General features: G+C 55.3%; 6 protein-coding genes across 6 annotated transcripts; 2 read left to right on the top strand and 4 right to left on the bottom strand.

Moving 5' to 3' along the window:
- Positions 1-825: 825 nt before the first annotated feature.
- IUM83_17204 (putative U3 small nucleolar RNA-associated protein) lies at positions 826-9,877 on the bottom strand (the record flags this gene model as incomplete). The annotated part of the gene is made up of 2 exons (XM_067942137.1): positions 826-6,129; positions 6,203-9,877. 2 exons carry the CDS (start codon positions 9,875-9,877, stop codon positions 826-828), a joined length of 8,979 nt encoding a protein of 2,992 aa, XP_067790879.1.
- A 426-nt stretch (positions 9,878-10,303) lies between these two features.
- On the bottom strand, positions 10,304-18,992 carry IUM83_17201 (uncharacterized protein; the record flags this gene model as incomplete). Its single annotated transcript, XM_067942134.1, has 6 exons — positions 10,304-10,327; positions 10,543-10,570; positions 10,626-10,669; positions 13,030-13,154; positions 13,222-13,318; positions 18,603-18,992. 6 exons carry the CDS (start codon positions 18,990-18,992, stop codon positions 10,304-10,306), a joined length of 708 nt encoding a protein of 235 aa, XP_067790884.1.
- IUM83_17203 (Copia protein) lies at positions 14,126-16,609 on the top strand (the record flags this gene model as incomplete). The annotated part of the gene is made up of 1 exon (XM_067942136.1): positions 14,126-16,609. One exon carries the CDS (start codon positions 14,126-14,128, stop codon positions 16,607-16,609), a length of 2,484 nt encoding a protein of 827 aa, XP_067790886.1.
- On the top strand, positions 16,663-18,132 carry IUM83_17202 (Integrase catalytic core protein; the record flags this gene model as incomplete). Its single annotated transcript, XM_067942135.1, has 2 exons — positions 16,663-16,853; positions 16,971-18,132. The coding sequence occupies 2 exons, from the start codon at positions 16,663-16,665 to the stop codon at positions 18,130-18,132; spliced, it is 1,353 nt and encodes a 450-aa protein (XP_067790885.1).
- A 210-nt stretch (positions 18,993-19,202) lies between the features above and the next one.
- On the bottom strand, positions 19,203-19,771 carry IUM83_17200 (uncharacterized protein; the record flags this gene model as incomplete). Its single annotated transcript, XM_067942133.1, has 2 exons — positions 19,203-19,547; positions 19,619-19,771. 2 exons carry the CDS (start codon positions 19,769-19,771, stop codon positions 19,203-19,205), a joined length of 498 nt encoding a protein of 165 aa, XP_067790883.1.
- Positions 19,772-20,068: 297 nt separating this feature from the next.
- On the bottom strand, positions 20,069-20,341 carry IUM83_17199 (uncharacterized protein; the record flags this gene model as incomplete). Its single annotated transcript, XM_067942132.1, has 1 exon — positions 20,069-20,341. The coding sequence occupies one exon, from the start codon at positions 20,339-20,341 to the stop codon at positions 20,069-20,071; it is 273 nt and encodes a 90-aa protein (XP_067790872.1).
- Positions 20,342-22,092: the final 1,751 nt, after the last annotated feature.

Here is a 22,092-nt window from a genome sequence, read left to right as displayed (position 1 = left end):
AGTCAGACGCTGGATCGACTAATGGGTTTCCATGCTAAACATACGCGTCCGCCTTGCGGCGTTGATGATTTTCGCTTTTGACATCACTTTGGATGCTCGTTTTGGGAACTTCTTGTCGTGGTCACGGGAGTCCACGTCGAGATTTACTCTCCGGCCTCCACAGCGCTGCTACGGATTCTGGTATTGGTGAATGAGGCGACAGACAAGTGATAGGTTCCCACCCTTTCACGGATCGAATGCAAAAACGTGAACAACGTTGTTATCTCCAAATTCCGACTCGTGATTTTTCACTAGATGTCTGTGAATCGAGATTCACGGCGCTACGAACGAGCCGCGAATATATGCTTCCCAACACCTTTCCAAGTGCTCGAAGAGCTATCTGGTAGCGCATCCACGGTATTCCAACCTTGTAAATGAATGCAGCCAGTAGCTGCTGCTGCTGCAGCTCCACATCCCGCTCAACTAGGGGTGTATCTCGCTGGGAAATATTCATTTCAGCCTGGAATCAGGCTGCAGCCGCTCGCTCCACTTTCCTCACAGTCAACATGGGCAAGAGAACTGTAGGAGAGTTTTATCATCTTCAGGACACAGGTCGAAGACCTGGTCGATGGACGGGAAATTCAGTCATGAACTCGCACCAGCTTGATTCGTTGCCATGGGCTACTGACTGCATTTTCAAACTTGAGCAAGCCACTTCCTGGACAGACATGATAGACAGGTTTACGAAGGAGTGCACGCCGGCACGTAGCATTTCAAACGTGCGTGGAAATTGATGCATATGACTACTCTATCTAGTTGGTCTCTCTTTCAAAATCGGGAGGGGGTCTACTCGGCACCAGGACGAAGCACCTTCGTGGGACGCACTGCTGCAGAAGCAGAGCCCTTGAGCACGGCGTGCTTGCGCTTGCGGAGCTGCTTGGTGCGGCGCTTTTGCTCGTTCTTCTGCATCCGCCGCTGGGCCGCGCGCTGCGGGTCAGACACGGCTTCAGTGCGACGTTGAAGCTTGCGGGAGGCTCGGCGCGCAGCCATCTTCCTCTGCACAAATGAGTACGCCTCCAAGAACGGCGTGGCGCCGAGCTTGTTCTCCAGAAGCTGCAGCACCTCCTGCGCCAAAAGTGCGCTCTCAGGCGGCGTGACAGGCTCCGGAGCCGGGCCACTTCTCCGGTTCTTGTTGCGGTTGCGCTGCTGTTGCTGCAGCATCACCTGCTCCTGCTGAGCCTGCAGCTCCTCGAGCTTGCTTGTCGCGCGGTACAGCGGGTTGATGATCTGGACGACGTACTTCTGCGCGAACTCAGCATCGTGGCCGTGAAGCAGAGCGGCAAACAGCTTGAACACCACGGCCTGGACTTCGTTGCTGCAGTTCGAGCCGCGCGCAACATACGAGAGGCGCGTAAGCAGCCAGCCCATAGGAGTGCGCGACTTGGCACGTTCCTCCTCCTTCTCTTGCTCCTCGCGGTGCTGCAGCTCAGCTTCATCCTCCTTCTCGTCAGTCTGCTCCTGCTCTGCGTCTTCTTCTTCTTCAGCCTCCGCCTCGGCAGTAGCGTCTTCCTCCAAGTCTTCACTGTCCACGGCGTCAGCAGCAGCAGCCGTCACATCTTGCGGGATATCCGAGTTCTCGAGCGCCTCGCACAGGAACGGGAGGGCGGTGAGCACTTCGCTAGCCAGCTCTTCGTTCAGAGCTGGTGCTTCCAGCAGCTTGCAGAACGCGCTTGCCCAGCTGAACAACCGGCCAGGACGCTGGAGGTACAGCGCACCATTGCGCAGGCGGTCGAGGATATCGCCTGGAAGACGCTTCACCGGAGCTGCAAAAGCAAGCGTGTTGGCTTGTCGACGGCGCAGATACGACGTCAACAAGCGGGTCGCGCCAAGACGCACCCACGCGTGAGGGTACTGCAGCAGCGGCAACACGACAACGTCGACAAAGTTCTTCGTCGGCTTGGACTCCTCCAGCCACATCTCGTACGGTCCAGCAAGGTGATCGCTGAAAGCGGTGAGTGCCACGCAGACATGGTACGTCGGCTGCCACCGCACCTGGCTGTTGTCCTCCACGATCTGGAGCTCGCGCAGACTGCGCTCAAGTGCCGTGCGCGTCGCGGCCAGAACCTGAGGAGCACTGCGCTCGAAGAACTCGGGACGGGTCTCCAGTACCAGCGTTGTCACCTGCGCAGCAGCTCCCAGAAGCTTCACTGCATCTGCCGCCTCGGAACTCGCAGCTTGCGTCCACCACGTGCCCACCAGCAGGATGCTCTCGTTCAGCTCCTTGTTGCCCAGACGACGCACCAGAGTGCTCAAAGCTGCACAGGCAAGGTCACGGCATTCAGAAGCCTCGTCATTCGCCAAACGCAGCACCAGCGGCAAGAAGAAGAACTGAGACCGAGCGTTCACCAGGTCCTGCGGCAGCTTCGAGAGAAGCGAGCGCAGAGCCTCAAGCACAGCAGAGCGGCCCGTTGCATGTCCGTAGCTCAAGTTGTCGACCAAGAACTTCAGATGCCGAGACAGTCGCTTGTTTCCAAGAGGATACTCGAGCAGGAAGGTCTGGTAGATGGTTGCGCAGTTTAGGCGCGCACCAGGAGCATCGCTCTGCACCAGCAGCTCGCCAACACGAAGCATCACGTCGTACACCTCGCTCACCACAAGACGCGAGTTCACGATGGCCTTCAGCAGAGCGAAGGTGGCATTCTGGTGGTCTTGCTCGTCCAGATCAGCACGCAAGAAGCTCAAAAGCACACGCAGCTGCGGTTCTGTGAGTCGGAGACCATCGGTCTTGGAATCCTTCGCAGCGTTACCGTTCACCTGAGCGAGTTCGAGTCCATGTTGCTGTCTCAGCAGAGCAGTAAGCGTACGGTAGCACGTTTGCACCATCTCGTTGCGAGTAGCAGCTCCTGCCTGCTGCAAAATCTTAAACAGGCGATCGAGAAGCGGTGAGCGAGCTACACGCAACGCCGGGAGTTCTTCCTGTCGCGGAAGGAGCGATCCAAGACACTTGAGCGAGGTGATGACAGCGCGGTCGTTCTTCGACTCACCCGCACAGCGCATCAGCAAAGGCACTAGCGGGTCGACAAGCTGAGCGGGAGCGTTTGAAGATTTCTTGCCGTTCTCGTCCTGATCCTTCGCGTTGCCGTTCTTGCGCAGGAAGGAGAACACCAAGAAGACAGCAAAGTTCAGCAGTTCGCGGAGGTGAGCCGTGCTCTCGGCCAGAAGTGCAGCAATTTCCTCGCGCTTCTGTTTCTTGGTCTTGCTCTGCTGCTGCTGGCGCATCTTGTCGAAACCAGTGACTTGCTGCTGCATGGCGACGCGGACAGTGTCGCGGGCATTTACTCGGGTCGCAAGCAGCTTCGTAGCAGCCGCACTCTTCTCTGACACGAGCCACGAAGTCACCAGAGCAGTGCTGCTGCCTCCCGATTCGTACTGCTCCTTTTCCCTCTCAGTAGTAGGGCGCAGACTATCGAGACTAGAGTTGAGAACGTTGTACGCGTACAGGAACATGTAGGACGACTCCACAGATGGGTTCTTGGCCAGTCCAATCGCCACGCGCTTCAGGCCCTCCTGTAGCGCTGCCGTAGCTTGAGCGCCTGCGTCCGTGGCCTGGAAACGCTTCACAAGCGCGCTCACCACTTCGTGGATACTCGGGTTGGGCAAGAATGGCAACGATCTTGCCAGCAACTCCAGCGAGTCCAAGCTTCGTCCACCGCTAGCACGAGCCTCCTTCATCTTGGACTTTTGTGCCGACTTGCGCTCCACGCCGCCAGCAGCAGCCTCAGCGGCTTCACCGATAGTCGTCATGCCCTGGAACAGCTCTGCTGCCAGGATTTCCATGAGGCTTGGCACACAGGCATCCAGCGGTGAGGCAAATTCGGTCTCGTGCTGAGCCTCCTGCTGTTTGTCCTGCACAAGCAGCAGCGATTGAGGCTTGCGAAGAGAACTTGCTTGTCCGTCCACGTGCATGATCTCCGGCAACTTCTCCAGCAACGCGTGTACAGTGAAGGACAACACGTGAACCATGTATCCATCGCGCAGAGTGTGGCGAAGTTCCTCAACAATCGGTAGAAGGAAGCGGGCACCAAGCTCCACAGCAATTCGGACGAGCGTAGTGCGGGCGGACACACGGACAGCTTCGTCCTTGCTCTTGAGCAAGTTAGCAAAACGGAGCAGCAGCTTCGGCAATTCACGCTGGAACGTCTCGGCGCGCAGTCGGCGCAACACCTTCACCACCGCCAGCGCGAGGGGCACGCGCACCGACACAGCTTCTTCCGAGACTGAGGTCGAGTCGCCATCGTTGTCCTGCGACTTTGAGTTCTTCTTTGACGCAACTCCCTTGAACAGGTACGAGTACAGCATCGGAAGAACCTGCGTCTCCATGTTGTCCTGGACCTTTGAAGAGCCATCCTCATCCTTATCAGCTTCGTCCTCCTTCGTTTCGTCCTTTTTAGTACCGGCCTTGGACGACTGCCACTCAGTAGCCGCACCTGGCGCCTCGAAGTGAAAGTGGTCAATCACTGCACAGATGGACATAATGATAGCGCCCTCCATTTCAACATGTCCGTCGATTGACTTCAGAAGTCTGCGAAGCAGCGACAGGTAGTGCGACCAACCCAGAAGACCAGCGGCACTTCCCACGCAAGCTGCAGCTTCAGCACGGAGAGATTCCTGGCTCTTGGCGTGGGTCTCGTAGACGAAGTGCATCACCAGAGGGAGGATGACTCCATTCACAGTCGAGTTAGAGAACCATTGAGGCTCGTCATTCTCTTCACCGTCGTCATTATCCTGGGCTATAGCGGCCATCGAGTCCATGAGAGCACTCAGACGCTGCAGAGCACGACGTCTGCGGTGAGCCTGGATGTGCGTAATGTTATAGAAAAAGTCGGCTTCGGGGTCCTCTTGGTTGCGCGCCAGTATCAAGTCTGTCGGAATGAACGCAAGCTGCTTGAACTCCTTGTGCTTATCCGCCAGTGATCCAAGCAGCGTCACAAAGCCGCGCCGCGCATTTTCGTCGGTCGAGCGCAAGCTTGATCGCACGCAAGGCATCACCAGGGACTCGAGCGCATTGAGCAGAGGAGACTTCGCCGCATCCTGTCGCTCGTTCTGCTCCACTGCAACATCTGCGGCGAGTCCCAAGAAGGCCGTAAGCGCAGCAAGCGCACCGCTGCGCACTGAAAACTCGGAGTCATGCATGCACTGCAAACATTGCGCCACCAGCGGCGCCAGCAGATGAGTTTCGTTCGTAAAACCAGCAAAGCGCGTGGAGTTCAACCGGTTCAGCGCCACAAGCCGGCGCTCATAATCCGTCTCCTCGATATGCTTGGCATCGTAGGCATTGAGTTCATCCAGCAGCTCTGCTACAGGAGCCAGCTCCTTCAGCGTACGGTGTCCACCCAGAGCTTTAAACACCAGCACGAGTTTCAGACGAGGATCGCGGTCAGCGATGCAGTTCGGACCAGGAGCCAACAAGCGCGCGAGAGCAAGCACATGCTTCTTAGGCTCCGAAAGCTTGGGAACCAAGTGCGCCAAGACCTCCAGCAGGTTTTCCTTATCCTTAGTCGAAGTTTGATGGTTGCGCAGCAAGAATGGTAGAAGCAACTGGAACAGGTCGTGTGCAGCAGTAGCCACATCTCCCTCGGAGACATCCAGGTGATGCGAGAGACGACACAGGAACGTGAGTTCCTTTCGCGATGATCCCGCATACCGGTCACTCGCATAACGCGCGGCCTTGGCTTGGAAGCGCTGCACAAACTGCTCCAGCACGAACGGAATATGGGTCACCAGCAGTAGCTTCTCTTTCGTTTTGGATGCAGCCATTGACTCGTCTCCCGACAGTAAGTGTTCGTCTCCATCAAGCAGCGAGTCCATGAACTGCAGGATCGAGTCCAGGATCTCAGGAGAAATGCCACGAGAGGCTGCGGACGTGCTCGAAGACGCCAATCCAGCTGACAAACACGAGATGACATTTAGTACAAGAGGCTCCGGAACCCACTGACGCACTCTATCAGCGCGGCCCATCGCCACAAGCAGTTCCAACAGCGCCGATGCCTTGCCAGCACCGACAACAGCGTTGGGCAGGTGAACAATGGCCTCCCGTGAGGTTTCCAGCACAGATTCCACCCACGGTTGGAGGTGGACAAGGGTATCAAACTGCAGTAAAGAAAACATAATAAAGGTTAACGTCGTCAAATGCGTAACACAAACGAGAAAAAAAACTCCGTACCGTGTCAATCAACTCTGCCAGTCGACGATATGTCAACATGCGGATCTGCTTCTTCATCGAAGCAGAAGTTGCCAGGCTATCCACGTTTGGTGAAGTCTCCTCGGCCTTACGCTTTAAGCCGACAGCAACTGCAGTGTCATCTCCATTTTCTTCGTCCTTCTCGTTGTCGTCGGCAGCTTCCACATCTTCGTCATCACCAGCAGCGATACTAATATGGAGAATTGCCACCAGCACGTCAGCGATCTGAGGAATAAAAGCAGCCAATTTCACTCCGAGTTGGTTGATGAGATCCTCCAGCAAGTTCAAGAAACCCAGAATGCGCGAGGGCTGCACGCTAGAAACAGCAGACACAGGCGTAACTTCACCGACTGCAAGAGCGCCCTTGGAAGCTTCAATTTTAACATCAAATGCCCGCACCACCAGTTCCACAAAGCTGGCGAGCTCAGGAGCCTCCAGTGCTGCCAGGTACGCTAGGATAGCCGCACGTCGAGCGGCCACAGTGTCGCCGTTGTTACGACCCTTCTTGCTCACGCACTTGGAGTACAGAAGCCTCAGCAGCACAGGCAGCAACTCCGGACGGTGCTCGCGCAGCACAATACCCTCGCCATCTCCCACCTTAAAACTCGCCAGCTCCTCGCGGAATGAAGACGAGTCGGTCAGTCGGTTCAGTTGCGTCTTGTAGGTCACAAGAGCCTTGCTGCCGAAAGCGTACAGGCACTGCAAAGCCAGCTTCGACACGATTTCATCCGACTTCATCAATAGATCGAAGAAAAGAGCATGCAACAAATGTTGCGCATATGCTCCCTTCATGTTGTGGAAGGTGGCGAAAAGTTTCAGTTGGTCCACAAACTTGCCACGCACTTCCTTAGTAGTCAAGCCCTGAAATTCAACCGGTTTGCGCCAGGCAGGAGAGTCGGCGTCGCTGGTCTCATCGAGCTTGGCAAGGGCCTGGTCAATCTCTTCGAGCCTCTTGGAGTCAAGCTCGTCCGTGTAAATGGCACTGTATTGGTCGCGCAAGAACGTAAGGAAGAGCGGCACCATGAACTTCGTCTTGGCCTCCACAAGGTCGGCAAATTTCATCAAACCCTTCCACAGCAGAGAGTGGTGAGTGGCAGCATCAGTCACGCTTGCAGCCGAGACCACACCCTGCTCCAGCATGCACACACGATGGAACTCTCCAACAACCACACTTTGGTTGTTGAGGTCACTATCTTGCTTTCCATTCTGGTCTTCGTGACGGACGGACGCAACCAGAAGCTCCGCGCTTATGCTTGGCCAAAAATCGTTGAAGTGCAAACGCGACGCAGTCTCCATCGCGTCAGCAATATGCGGCCATATCGTGGAGAACTTGACGTGATACAAACCCAGCAACTGGTTCACGGCAATTTTCTTGTACAGCTCTGGAGTTTGTGGTGACTGGCACAAAATCTTCACGCGCGTCAGCAGGCGCACCACCTCACGCTCAGTAGCCACTGAAATGTCTTTGCATGCAAGCTCCAGGTTGACGCAAATGTCCGGAAGATCACACGGGCCGCTGAGGGAGCCGCTGTCAGATTCGATAAAATTTGAGCGCTTGAATCGAGCCAGCAACTGAAGTGCCACCAAACGCAGAGCAGACGCAGGCGAACGCAGCGTTGCCAGAAGGGGGTTAGCCACACGGGGAAGAGTTTCAACTGTCAGCACTGCGTGCTGCTTCTCCTCAGGCTCCATTTCAACGAGCATCAGCAATGTTGAGAGCGTCGTGAATGAAGACTCCTTGCCGAGGAGCGCCTGCTCTACATACTTGGTTGTAAGCGCCGAACCCTTACTCTTGCTCTGGTGTTTGGCAATCTGCTCCAACTGCCACAATTCAGCACGCAACGAAGCAACCTCGATAGCCAACGTGCACGACTTGTCTTTCAACTGCTTATCACACTTTGCGATAAGTGGCGTAGTGAAGGCAGTCAGCTTGGCATCGTTCAACTGCAACAACTCCAACGCCTTGCAGAACTTCCAGCTCAGAGCCAGACCCTCCACGTCCTTTTTGCTGTCGCTCTGCTTGAAGATCTTCTTGCCAGCGTCAAACAGCACCTTGTCGGCGCTTCCATCAACATCCTCAAACGAAAGCAGCCAGTAGCGACGGTTGTTCTGTGATCGTACAATATACGCGCTCTGGCCCTCATTGATTTCTCCGGCGTTGTCGGCAACGTAGTCACCCAGCTGACACACCAGCGAGCTGAAGGCCCCCACATCCGTCTTGAGGAGAGTCTTCAGCGCGAACTCCAAGGCGCTGGGGATCAAAAACTCCACGACAAAACCCACGTCGACGTGCGCGTTGTGCAGCGCCTTGTCAACGAACTCCAGGAGCTTCTGGCGCCAATACTCCTGCTCGTCTTCGTTCGCTGCCACGGCGAAAATGGCCTTCACCTGCGCCGAAACCACGTCGTCTTCGGCGGGGAAGAGCCTCCACACCGCCTCCAAAGTCTGCATAAGCACATCTCGCAGCGCATCGTTGTGCGAGGTCAGCACCTGGTTCTCCGGCGCCACCAGCGCCGCGCACACCTTGTGCACGCCGGGCACCCGCACTTCGTACGCGTCGCTCGCGCCCGTCAGCAGTTTGCCCATGCGCGAGATCAAGAACCCAAGCAGCACTCGCAGCACGCGGCTCAGGTACAAATCGTCAGCCTCCGAGGGCGTCTCCTCCTTCTCGTGGCGGATGTTGGCCACCTTGTTCACCACGAGCACCAGGCACTCGAGCATCTCTCCGGCGTGATCCGCGTCTGTGTGTTTCATCATGAGTCCGCAGGTCTGATAGACAATCTCAAACACCGCGTCGCGCTGCTCCAGCTGCTCCTGCGTCTCCTCCTCCTCCACCGCCTTCTTCGGCCTAAACGCCCCCAACAAGTACAGCAGCACCTCGCGCATGCGCGAGTGGAACCCGTGGTTCACATTCTTCACCAGTGCGAAGAGCAGCTTGGCCGAGCCGTCCCTCAAGACCTCATTATCTCGTCCCGACCCTTTCACGAGGGCCGTCAGGTACGCGCCCAGGTACTTCCGCATGGCCTTGGGGGACTCCAGCCGCCTGAGCAGCACGGCCAGCGTCTGCGCCGCAAAGTCTCGGACGAACTCCCTCGGGTGGCCCAGCAGGGGGAAGTAGCACTTGTGCACGGCCTCCATGTCCGCCAACAGCTGCACCCGCAGGTGCGTGAAGAGCATGGTGAGCGTCTTGAACGCCTGGGTGCTGAGCTCCGGGTCCTTGGTGTCGATCACCGCCACGACGTGCGGCAGCACCGATGCAAAGTGGGGGTAGAACTCCTTGCGCAGCTCTCTGCCCAGCGCCGCGACCAGCCTGAGCACCGGCACGAGCCGCTGACGCAGCACCACCGGGTCGCTCTCGTCCTGCTTGGCCTGCTGCAGCTCCGTGCGCAGCGAGCGCGCAACCTTCTTGAGGTGGTGCAGCAGCTGCGGCGTCGTGGCCACCAGCGGCTGCAGCGAGCGGAACAGCAGCTGGAAGGCGTCGAGCGTCGTGAGCTCCGCCTGCAGAGCGAGCTCCTCCTTGAAGGACAGCGCGGACGCCTCGTCCACGGCGCCCGTGGTCTTGGCGTGCAGCGACAGTTCGTGCTGCAGGCCGCTCACGCGCTCCTCCACGCGCTGGAAGCGGTGGCGCCGCTTCTTGGCCGGCGGCGGAGCGTCCATCGTGGCTGGAGCGAGTGGTACAGTGCTACGGCGGACTGTGTCGCTTGGGGCTTGAGCTCCAGTCGATTGGCTTTGTTACTATTGGTGGTGGGCCCGATTCTGCGCAGAGAAGGGGCGGAGCAGACGTTTTGACCAATCGCAGGAGGAAGAGAAGATGGAGGTGAGACTTTTTTTCCGATTTTGAAGAAGGAGTTTGGAGTTTCATAGCGGGGCCGGTTCGTGGTGGAGGTGGCGAGGTGACGGAGAGCAGAGCACGACGAATCTGTCAGGTAACTTGGCACATTTTCTACCAAGTAAAAGGTCATCGGCACTTTGTGTCACCGACCAGCAACTCGAAGCCCTGCGCAGGCGACGCGAAAATGTAGTACCTGTAAATCATACTCGTGGCATTATTTACATGAACCTCGTTTGGGGCCATCGACTGGCCTACACGCCTCCATCTAGCACGTCCTGGTAGTGGAACGGTAGTACCGAAACTTATCTCCATCATTGTACTGCCCCTTGCAAGCGTACTCAAAATTTTCTTTGCGGGCTTCATAAACGTCGCAGCACTTCAGGTTGCCCTTCCTGTGAGGAACGATCGCACTTCCTGTCGCGAGGCAGGCCTTCTGGGTGAAGTCGGCGGTCAAGAAACCAGAGGGCTCGTAGCCGTTGCCAAAATCTACTCCAGCACACTGTAAAAGAGCACCGTCACTGATAGCAGAGGTCAGTAAAGACGGCATGTGAGCCCAGGTCGACCAGTACTTACATGGGTGTCAGCAGAGCGGCAAGGGCAACCATGGCGATCTGGACCTTCATTTTGAGGAGCGTGCGGAAGTCTCTGCTTGAGGTGAGGTAGTTTTAGAAATGACCTGTAGCCACGGAGCAAGCACAGTAGGTAGAGTAGGGGCATCACCTACAAGAACACTTTCCATGTTCGGCATTTTACTGTACGTATAGCAAAAGGGGGGCCCTCACTGTACAGCTGTATCGTGTACTTATTTCGAAGCATGTTAACCCCTCCAAATCGGGAGAAAAGTCCTTCTTGAACTGCATATGCAGTTTAATTATACTACTCCGTCTCAAAATTGATGTCCCATCCCAGTCTTTTTTTGTCTCGAAAATGATGTCCTCAAACTGTATTTGATTTAGCTATGATGAGTAGTCTGCTCCTGTATTGCTGCGACACAATTACGGCTGTTTTGGGGGAGCACTGAAGGCTCAGAGGCAGTCTTCCCTCCCGCTGAAGCTTCGGTGAGGAGGCTTGAACGTGTTGCCTCCTGTATCCTGAATGCACAAGTCCATCGACCCCTGCAGGCTTAAGAACGCGGCATTATTGTCGATGGCGGCAGCTCCCAGTACGCTGCTGTAACGGCATCAATGAGCTCATCAAAGTGAGCTCCCGCCTTCGCGGCGTGCTTGAAACCTCCATTGGACTGGGAAAGTAGGAGAATGGGCGGAGCTGGACGCTTGGTACTTGGTGTTTGTATATAAAGACGGTCCGGGGAACCATCATGAGATGTGATTACATGTACCGTATAGAACTTGTTGATTCCGACACTGATGTTTGGGTAGGGTAGGGGTACAAAATATCCTATCAAATATCATGTCAACCCGTAATACATCATAGCCAAATGACGTATTATGTTTTGCAATGCGTTTGTCGTTTTCACCTAGTGTTTTGCCCGAGTTATAATATCTGGCGCCCGATATAAAAACAGATGGTCACTAACTCGACCAAGTTATTTTCACCAGCCTCGATCTCGATCTCGATTTAAGCTATTTGTGGTCAAATTGCCGATCCAAAAACGCAATTCGGACCGATTTATTTTAAATCGCGATGGCTGTGTACGGATTATAATGCCGTGCTTTATATTTATATAATATGCAATTGGACACTTACATCTGGACATTTGACGAGTGGTCGGCAGATCGCGCTGCCGATCTGTCGAAGCACCGCAGTTTCCGAAAACCTTCATCGTGCACAAGTGCAGCATGCCCTCTCCCGACTACCGTTGACGAGCTGTTTTTCTTATGCATGTGTATGGAATCTGTATGCAGTATGTTAGCGATATATTTGGGCCTAACGTGCGAACACTGCAACGTTGGTACAAGTTGTTTTTGACCGATGGTGTGATTGATGAAGGAGATCGAACTAACCGCTCGTCGCGTTAGCCGAGTGCTGTGGTTACCCGTGTTCGAAAGTACGTGAAAGCCCACCCTAGATTTTATTTAGAGGAGCTACAGCGGTTCATACGAAACGCTTTCCCTAAAATATAATGGTAGCGTAGTATCAACATTAGGGTACATGGCGGGGAGCTGCTCGCGCCACAGAGAAGCGGAAAGCCCAGTGTTGCAGGAGCCGCTCGTGCACTCACAGACGAAGCTAACAAGCCGTTAAACACGTCCAACAGAGCCGTACCGGAGTAGCAGTAGCCGGCGACGTTACCTCGGTGTCCTGAGAACCAACGATGCGCCCGTTATGTTAAGTAGGAAGAGGTGGTGCGACTTACCTACGCCTGGAGGTCGATTTACTGTACTACCGTCTGGCATTTTTATGTCTTCGAATTACTTTATCTCAGTGATCGATCTAAGCCCTAAATCCGAGCGACAAAATATCTGCAAACCACAATACAGACAACGACGGATAAATCCGGACTCACTGAATGACATCCTCCATACTATAGGTCAATCTCCGCTCCCGACACAAAAATTCGGAGAGTAAAAATTCTGTGATTGGATTGGTTGATAAACTAACCTATGGTACAGAAAACGAAGTTGAAACCGTATGGAAAAGCTAAAAAAAAACGTATTTTTAGACAGTTACCGAGGAATTGTTTTTTGATGCTGCGAATTATCGTCTTTGTCGGTATGGCGTTCCACGCAGCAATAGTGGCATGAATAGCACGAAGACGTTTTTCTTTTGCCGTGCCTCCAGTAGCTTTAGCACTATTTCCCAGCTTCGCTTGTAGTGGCCCCATGACACCGACATCAAGCGGTTGGCACAACGTTGTACTGTTCGGTGGCAAGGGGATCACTGTAGCGTTCGCCTGCTCCGCCACAAGCCCCTGTCCTTCTTCGGATACATGACAATCGAAATTGTGAAGAAGAAGGACAGAGGGAGCATCTATTTCAAATTTTAAGAGTTTCTCTAAATAAATTTCCCAAACAACCTTGTCCGTCCAAGCATTTTCTTGAGCCGCGTAAAAGTGTTCATCTGGGTACTCCTTGAACTCGTTTTCTTCAATCCTGCCGCCCGGTACTCCACGAATGATAAATAGGATAGGCAATTTCGCTCCTAAAAAATAACCACACAAAAGGTAAACAACTTCATAATAAATAATATGTTCAGAAAATAAACGTACCATCATCGCGAATTGTGAGCACAGCGGTCATACGACCTGCGTGCTTGCTATTACCCAGAATGCGAGCCGAGTCCTTTCGGCCCTCCATGGCCCATCTCTTGGTAGGTGGCATGTCAAACAGAATTCCCGTCTCAGCAACGTTTACTGTAATGGGTCTAACTTGACTCACTACTTTTGCTTACACGTCGCGCTACATGTATAAGGAAGCGTAAGTACTTAGTAATAACTTGAGTTAATTATACTTGAGTACACAAGTATAATATAAATCAAATAAAGACTCCAAGTGACTTTGGTTAGGTAAAATGAGAACTGTATTGTTTGTAAATTGATCTTCCTCCTAAATCTGCTAAAACTGTTTCTCATCTATGAAATGTGTTGACAGCGGCTGGCTGGCAGAGCCCCGCCAATATGCACGTCTCTAATTGGTAGAAAGATGCTGCTTTCTACCAATAGGATCTTTGAGTAGGTGTGGACCACTCATCGTGGTGGCCCACTTCAATGTATCCATTGGTGAGACTTACACCAAGGTGAGGAAGTATCTAAAACCTTTAACAGATATTTGTTGCAGGGTACTGAACCTTGGTACACTGTACCAGTTCCGAGGTACCCGAACCGGTTAACCGAACCGGTCCAATACGACCACACGTTGATTAGACGAGTAGGTTGATTGGACGAACAGTGTAGAATGATGGTTGATTAGACGCACTAGTTGATAGGACGCACGCCCGCGTGTCTTTAGCACTAGCCTAGGGTGTAAGCTCCAACAATCCAATCACTTCTGAATTTCGATTCAACCCCCCAAGTGACCTTCCTCGCCTCGCCCCAAGCCTCGGCGGTGTCTACGACCTAGTCTCCAAGTGCAAGATCCCAGTACGACCTTCTTCAGGTTATGAGCCCAAGCACCATGTCCTCTGTCCAAGACACCAAGATCTCCATCGACAAGTTCAACGGCGACAACTACGCCACGTGGAACCGCTACATGCGTGGCGTGTTCCTGACCAAGTCGGTGTGGAGCGTCGTGAACCGCGAGACGAAACCAAGCTTCGCGGACACGAGGGCCAAGGACGACTACGTCAAGTCGAGCAACATCGCGTTCGGACTGATGTTGCTCCACATGGATGCTGACTATCATCATGTGGTCGATGACTGCGAGGAAGCGTGGGTGGCCTGGACGCGACTGCGTTCGCTCTACGGGGGGTCGCAGAAGGCTGGACGCATCTACCTGAAGCGCCAGCTCTTCAGCATGGAGATGGCAGAAGGCGGCAATGTGCTTCATCATTGCAATGAAGTCCTCAACATCAGCGCCAAGCTCAGCAACATCGGCGCCAAGATGGAGGATGAAGACGTGGCGATCTGCTTGCTCAGGAGTCTGCCCAAGAGTTACGAGAACGTCGTTCTCAACTTGGAGATGAGCAACGCAGAGCTGCGCACTCAAGATGTGATCAAGGTGCTCACGAATGAGCACATCAAGCGGCAGGGCGAGAAGACGGCTCAGGTGAAGATTGAAGACGCTGCGAGGGCCTTCAATGCCGAGCGTGAAAGTCGCCACTGCACGTACTGCGGAAAATCGGGGCACGTCGTGGAAAAGTGCTGGACCAAGCAGAAGGAGGAGAATCGAGGTGCACGACGTGGCCGGTCTGGTCGCGGTGCGAACAACGCCCAGTGGCGTGACGACAGCGATGAGGACTGCGTCGCGTTCGCGGTCTCTATGGAGTGTGGAGTCTCCAGGACCAACAAGTTTCAAGGCTCATGGGCGATCGACAGTGGTGCCACGCACCACATCTGCAACGACAAGGCCAAGTTTGTCGACATCAAGGTGTGCGACGAAGGTGAACTCACGGTCGCCAACGGCAACACGGCCAAGATCATGGGAGTCGGGACGGTCATGCAGCGGGTCACTTTGCCCAGCGGCAAGGAGCGCGACATCCGCATTCAAGATGCACTTTACGTGCCAAGCATGAACAAGAACCTGCTCTCGGTGCCGCAGATCAACCGAAGCGGACAGTTCAAGGTGGTGTTTGATGGTGCTGAAATGCACATCGCACAGAAGACGTCGAAGAAAATCGTGGCTTCCGCGGACCTGATCGACGGTCTCTACTGGCTCCGAGTCCCAAGCTGCGCTGCGAATTCGGTGTCCAAGGCGTCGGTCAACGCGGTGGATCTTCATGCGCGTTTGGGTCACGCGCCGAATGACGTTCTTCGGAAGATGGTCTCAAGTGGCATGGTGACGGGTGCGAAAATGCCGACATCGTCGAAGAAGTCAAGCCAATGTCGTGGGTGCCAACAAGGGAAAATGGTGCAAAAGCCCTTCCCAAGCAACCCGAACAAGCGCAAGTACAAGCCGTTTGAGTTCCTCCACTTCGATATCTGCGGGCCCATGGAAGAAGAGTCGTTGGGTGGCAGCCGCTACTTGCTGCTCATCACGGACGAAGCCAGCGGCTGCATGTCGGGATTCTGTCTGCGAGCCAGGTCGGAGAGCGAAGGCTGCTTGCGCCGATTCATCACCAAGGTGGAGAAGCAATTCGATGCCAGGATGAAGTTCGTGCGCCATGACGGAGCCAAGGAGTTCGCGACCAATTCGCTCTTGGCGTACTACGAAGACCACGGCATCGAAGTGCAGCCCACGGTTCGGTATGCGCACCAAACCAACGCGACGGCTGAACGCGCCAACCGAACCATCGTGACCATCGGCCGCAGCATGCTGCACTACGCCGGATTGGACAAGACGTTCTGGGCGGAAGCAGCGATGACGGCGATTTACATCAAGAATCGTCTGCCGTCACCCAAGTCGCCCGACAAAACTCCGTTCGAGATCGTCTACAAGTCCAAGCCCAACGTCAAGCACATGCGGATCTTCGGGTGCAAGGCCTACGTTTTGACGCCGAAGGAGAAGCGACTCAAGTGGGACCCCAAAGCTCGTGAAGGAATTTTCATGGGTTACGAGGAGCGTTCCAAGGCGTATCGAGTTTATGACATCGAGGCGGGGCAGGTGGTCATCTCTCGCGATGTCACATTCGATGAGTCAAGCTTCGACGACTCCAAGGCTGAGGACGGTGAAGTCCACCGACTTACCGACGTTTTCGACGACATGCAAGTCTCCGAGGACTCCGGCACAAGGGTGTTCACGCAGGCGGGGAGCGCAAATCGCGTCCGGACAACCAAGATCGCGACAATGTTCGGCGTCCTCGTCGCAGTGCTGGACTCGAAGAAGCAAGTGCGCCTGGACGCTCGGAAGACGAAGACCAATGTGAATCTACGTCGGCGCAAGAAGAAAAATCCGAAGAAGATGATGAAGACGGCTCGACTCCACCCATGTTCTGGCGTGCAAGTGCGAATGCTGTGGAAGCAAGTGACAGCGCGGAGCCGAAGACGTTTCAAGAAGCTGTGAACGGACCAGACCAAGTCCAGTGGCGCAAGGCAATTCGCGCCGAACTCAAGTCAATGCGGCTGCGAGGTATTTTCCGCGCTGCCAAGCTGCCCAACAACCAGCGCGCAGTCGGTACCAAGTGGGTGTTCAAGATCAAGCGCAACGCGGACGGATCGATCGAGAAGTTCAAGGCTCGGCTCGTCGCGAAAGGCTTCGTGCAGAAGTATGGCATCGACTACACCGAGACGTTTTCGCCCGTGGTCAAGTACGTCACGCTGCGAATGATCATTGCGGTTGCCAAGTACTTCGGATGGCCGATGGACCAGCTCGACGTGGTGACTGCGTTCCTGTACGGCTTGATGAAGGAGAAGGTGTTCTGCAGCGTGCCTGAAGGCGTGGAACTGGACGACGGTTTCGACTGCGTGGAACTGCTCAAGGCGATTTACGGGCTCAAGCAAGCTTCGCGAGTTTGGAACGAGACCTTCGACGAGTATGTGCGCTCCATCGGTTTTCGCGTGTCAAGCTACGACCCCTGCCTCTACGTCAAGGTCGTCGACGGCGAATGCGTTCTGCTGCTGGTCTACGTGGACGACGTCTTGGTGACCGGGAGCTCAGCGGAAATGATCGCGGAAGTCAAGCGCCAACTCAAGTCGCGGTTCGAGATGACCGACAGTGGCAAGTGTTCCTTCATCCTCGGGATCGAGGTGGTCGACAACGCGGATGGCAGTGTTACGCTCAGCCAAGCTCGCTACATCAACGACATCCTGGAGCGCTTCGGCATGCAAGACTGCAAACCCGCTGCAAGCCCGGTCGACATCAGCATGAAGCTAGTTTCAAGCGACGCCATGACCAAGTTGGACGCGCCATTTCGCGAGGCTGTCGGTGCACTCATGCACTTAATGACATCGACTCGCCCGGACATTGCGTTCGCTGTCGGCTACGTGTCACGCTTCATGGAGAACCCGCAAGTCGAGCACTGGATAGCGGTCAAGCGCATCTTCCGTTACCTTCAAGGGACCAAGTCGCACGGAATCCGCTTCTCGCCGGGCAAGGACATCGACTTTCAAGGTTACTCGGATGCCGACTGGGCTGGTGATCTTAGTGATCGCAAGTCTACGTCGGGCTACCTGTTCCAAGTCGCCGGCGGACCGATCTCGTGGGGTTCCAAGAAGCAGTCAAGTGTGTCGCTCTCGACAAGTGAGGCCGAGTACATCGCACTGAGTTTGGCGATTCAAGAAGGCAAGTGGGTGCACAAGCTGCTGTGCGAGATCCTGGTTGCTGCAGGCGGAATCACGCCCGAGTTGAAGATTTTCGAAGACAACCAGTCGTGCATCAAGATGACCAAGAACCCCGTCAACCATGGCCGCGCCAAGCACATCGACATCAAGTACCATCACATCCGCGACGAAGTCAAGCGCGGCGAAGTGATCGTCGAGTACTGCGAGACTGCCACCATGCTGGCCGACATCATGACCAAGGGACTTGCCGGACCACGCCACAAGGACTTGACGGCTGCGCTCGGCGTTCACGCGTGTTCGCATTGAGGGGGCGTGTTGCAGGGTACTGAACCTTGGTACACTGTACCAGTTCCGAGGTACCCGAACCGGTTAACCGAACCGGTCCAATACGACCACACGTTGATTAGACGAGTAGGTTGATTGGACGAGTAGTGTAGAATGATGGTTGATTAGACGCACTAGTTGATAGGACGCACGGCCACGTGTCTTTAGCACTAGCCTAGAGTGTAAGCTCCAACAATCCAATCACTTCTGAATTTCGATTCAACCCCCCAAGTGACCTTCCTCGCCTCGCCCCAAGCCTCGGCGGTGTCTACGACCAAGTCTCCAAGTGCAAGATCCCAGTACGACCTTCTTCAATATTTATCTGTTAAAATCACAAGTGGCTTGTAGCCACTTGTGCGTGTAACCCCGTTACATGCTCGACCTCTGGCCACACCACTACCTCCACCGATCATCTCCGTGGGCAGACCGGTTCCGCTGATCCCCGGTATCACGTTCATGTCGCCCATGGTGCCACTCATCGGGATCACGAATTGGCTCGACGCCGTCGTCCACGCCTGGCCGATGTTGAACATCCCCTGGGCCACGTTTTCCATGGGGTAGTCGATTTCGGTCGCCTTGTCGACCGCCTCCTCCAGCGTCCGTGGCTTCGGGTGCTGTTTGACAAGTTTCTTCGTTGTCTTATCCAGGCAGCGATAGAACTGCGCCAGCCATACTCTCTCACTGACTCGATTCCTGCCCACGACGTCTCGCAGGCCAGCTGCGAAGTCGGCATGGGTCTCGCCAGGCATCATGCGCCGCATGCTGTCGCGCCACTCTGCTGCAGACTTATCTAGTTTCTCGCCATAGCGCCGTAGCAGGGCCTTCTTCAAGTTGGTCCACATTCTCTTCCGTTCGGGCAACCTGCGATCCATGTCGACCCACCACTTGGCGCGTTCTCCATCAACTTGTTCCGAGGATGAAGTAGAGCGACTTGTCCGACCACTCACCGCGTCCGGACTCCGCGGCGTCTTGGAGTGCCAGATCGACACGATCGACCCACGTCGACACAGACACCTTCGGTGAGGGGGTGAACGTCGGCAGTACAAGGTCTTTCACGCTCTTGCGCCGTGTCCGGCGTTCGTGTCGCCGCCGCCCTTGTTCTCGGTGCCGCTCATGCTCTCGCCGTTCTCGCCGTTCATGACGTCCACGACCTCGTCGCCCGTGTGAGTCGTCGTCCGAGCTATCAGAGCCGTGTGCATGACTGCTCGCTGAGTCATCGCTGCTCTCAGAGTCGCTGCTGCTCGTCGCACGTCGTCGCCCACCACGAGGACGCATGTCGTCGTTCGACCCATCACTGCTACTGCCGCGACTTCCGTCGGAGGGTGGAAGTCCGTCTCCAGTCGCTCGTCGTCGTCCGGCCCGGTCGCCAGCACCTCGTCGTCCAGGCCGCATCGGAACTTGGGCGCCCTCGTTACGCATCCGCTGCACGCCTCCTGGAGGCACCGGCCGCTGCTGCAATGCTTTGCACCTCCGGTTGCGTCGGCGACACCACCGTGGTTAGCTGCTGCAGAGCAGCAGTCACCGCCGGGGCTCGCTCAACTTGATCCACCGCTGCTTGAAGGCCTTCGATCCGGCTCGTGAGCTGGTGGATCGCAGCCGTCACTGCGTTCCAGTCACCCATCGTCGTCGTGCGCGGTGCGGTCGCAGTACCCACGCTAGTCGTCGTCGATCCAGTTGTTGTTGTCTCCGTCGCCCTCGTACTCGTCGCTGGAACCGAGGGCTGTGACTCGCCCTCAGCCGTCCTGCTTTCCGGCGCCGTCCGTGTCTCGCCGACTCCACCACTACATGGCGCAGCCGCCGCTGGCACGAGCCCGTCGACTCCCTCACCACCTCCCGTCGCGACCGCTACAGGCTGCATGGTCGCGACCATCGTCATGAGCTGGCGCAGCGCCGCCGCAATTGCGTCTGTCTCCGTCGTCTACTCCGTCGTCCCCGTGTTCGTGGGTCTCGACTCGTCGTTCGGAGGGGGATTCGTCGTCTGCGGCTCTTCAGCAGGCGGTTGATCCATCCGCGCTGGTCCCTGCGCCGCTTGCTCTCCGCGGGGCTGATTCTGCAGCTTATCTCCAAGTGCGACGTCGCCGGTGTTCTTCTGAGCGCCCATCTCGTCGCCTCTGGACTCATCGCTCTCATTGTGACGGTTCTTCATCTTCGTCTTCAGGATCCGCTTGGACTTGCCCGACTTGGACGCCATCTTCGCTCTCGCCGGCGACATTGTCGTCATGTCCCTCGTCACTGCACGTGTAGCTTCGTCCGAATTTGTAGAATTAGGCCCCTGTACGACCACAATGAAACAGGCCAATGGTCTTGCTCGGCTGTGGAGCAAGTCGTATAGCTGCTGCTGCGGGCCGTCTCCTACTTCGGGAATGTCATGAACACCTGCTGGCCGACGACAATATCTGATTGCCGCGCCCGATCGTCTGTGTGCATGGCCGACCGAATTTTATTAGGGTTTACGAAACCTCTGCTCAACACTAACCAAAGTGGATACTAACTCCCCTCACTCGTCCTCAGTTTGCACGCAGGTGTCGCCAGCGATGCCAGTCCCACCGACGCTTCCGTCAACGTCTCGTCGTTCGTCCGCCTCTCTCTCATTTCTCTCGCCTGTGGATCTGCTGCTCCGCTTGGTGTGCGCGTCCGTAGACTCGTACGCGCGTGCGTCCGAGTGGTTCTCTGCTGCGGCCTCGGCTGCAAAATCCGTCGTGAGCGGTCTCCACTCGCTGTTCTGGACCCGCTGTCCCCGTTCTTCAACGTCGACTCGACACGAGTCTTCGCTGGCATCGCGTTCCTGCCTTCCTCTGTACCACCCTTCACGGCTCGGACCACTCAGGAGCCGTCCGCACTCGCCACCACAACCTCTTGGACCGCTCCCGTGCAGCCCATCGCCACACTGCCGTAGCTCGGCTTGGACGTCTGCTTCACGTCGCCCGTCGTTACCGCCTCCAGCGTCCCGCTGTAGTCCAGCACCGCCTTCTACTGCAGATGGGTCCACCGTTTCAGCCCACCTATCCCAAAGGTCTACTTCGCCGCCCGTCCTATGCTATTGTTTTACCCTCCAGACCGCGTACTTTTTTTGGGACAGGTACTTCTATTCGGACGGATCTGGAAGTCCGTGTACTCTATTTGGAAAAGCTTTTGCTTCAATTCACAAACCAAACTGATCAATCCATACTTATTGTTAGCAGTAGGTGTCATCAATGATGACTCTATCAACCCTGCTATACCTCTACCGTACTGTTAACATGCTTCGAAATAAGTACATGATACAACTGTACAGTGAGGACCCCCCTTACCTCCCCGCCTGCTATAAGTAGTGATGCCCCGACTCTACCTCCTGTACTTGCTCCGTGGCTACAGGCCATTTCTAAAACTACCTCACCTCAAGCAGAGACTTCCGCACGCTCCTCAAAATGAAGGTCCAGATCGCCATGGTTGCCCTTGCCGCTCTGCTGATACCCATGTAAGTACTGGTCGATCTGGGCTCACATGCCGTCTTTACTGACCTCTGCTTTCAGTGACGGTGCTCTTAGACAGTGTGCTGGAGTAGGGTATGACAACTGTTGAGGTGAGCGGATGGGAGCAGATGGGAAAGGAGACTTGATTGAGAGAGGGAGAAAGAAAGAGTAGATTGAGATGTTAGTGGTTGAGAATCTATTGGCCTCGTACACTATAGCGTACACTATAGTATTTTTAAAGTCAGTAATATCAGGTATGATCATCTTAGAGAGGGTTCAAGTACCTCGGGTACAGTGTACCACGATAGGAAGAGGCACTATCTTTAACAGCCTCCCTGCATCTTTCTATGGTTATGGTCATCTGTAATAAAACAGGATTGTGCAGGTTATGATCATTGCACATCTCAAAAATTGACATTGGTCCGTGAGGACAGTCCCGTAAGATAACATAACATGTGACGAATACTGCGGATGTAGACCAGCCGCTTAG

This window comes from Phytophthora cinnamomi (genome assembly GCF_018691715.1).
Source record: "Phytophthora cinnamomi strain GKB4 chromosome Unknown Contig43, whole genome shotgun sequence".
Taxonomy (NCBI): domain Eukaryota; phylum Oomycota; class Peronosporomycetes; order Peronosporales; family Peronosporaceae; genus Phytophthora; species Phytophthora cinnamomi.
The sequence above is the reverse complement of the archived record's forward strand: the minus strand, read 5'-3'. Positions and strand labels throughout refer to the sequence as shown.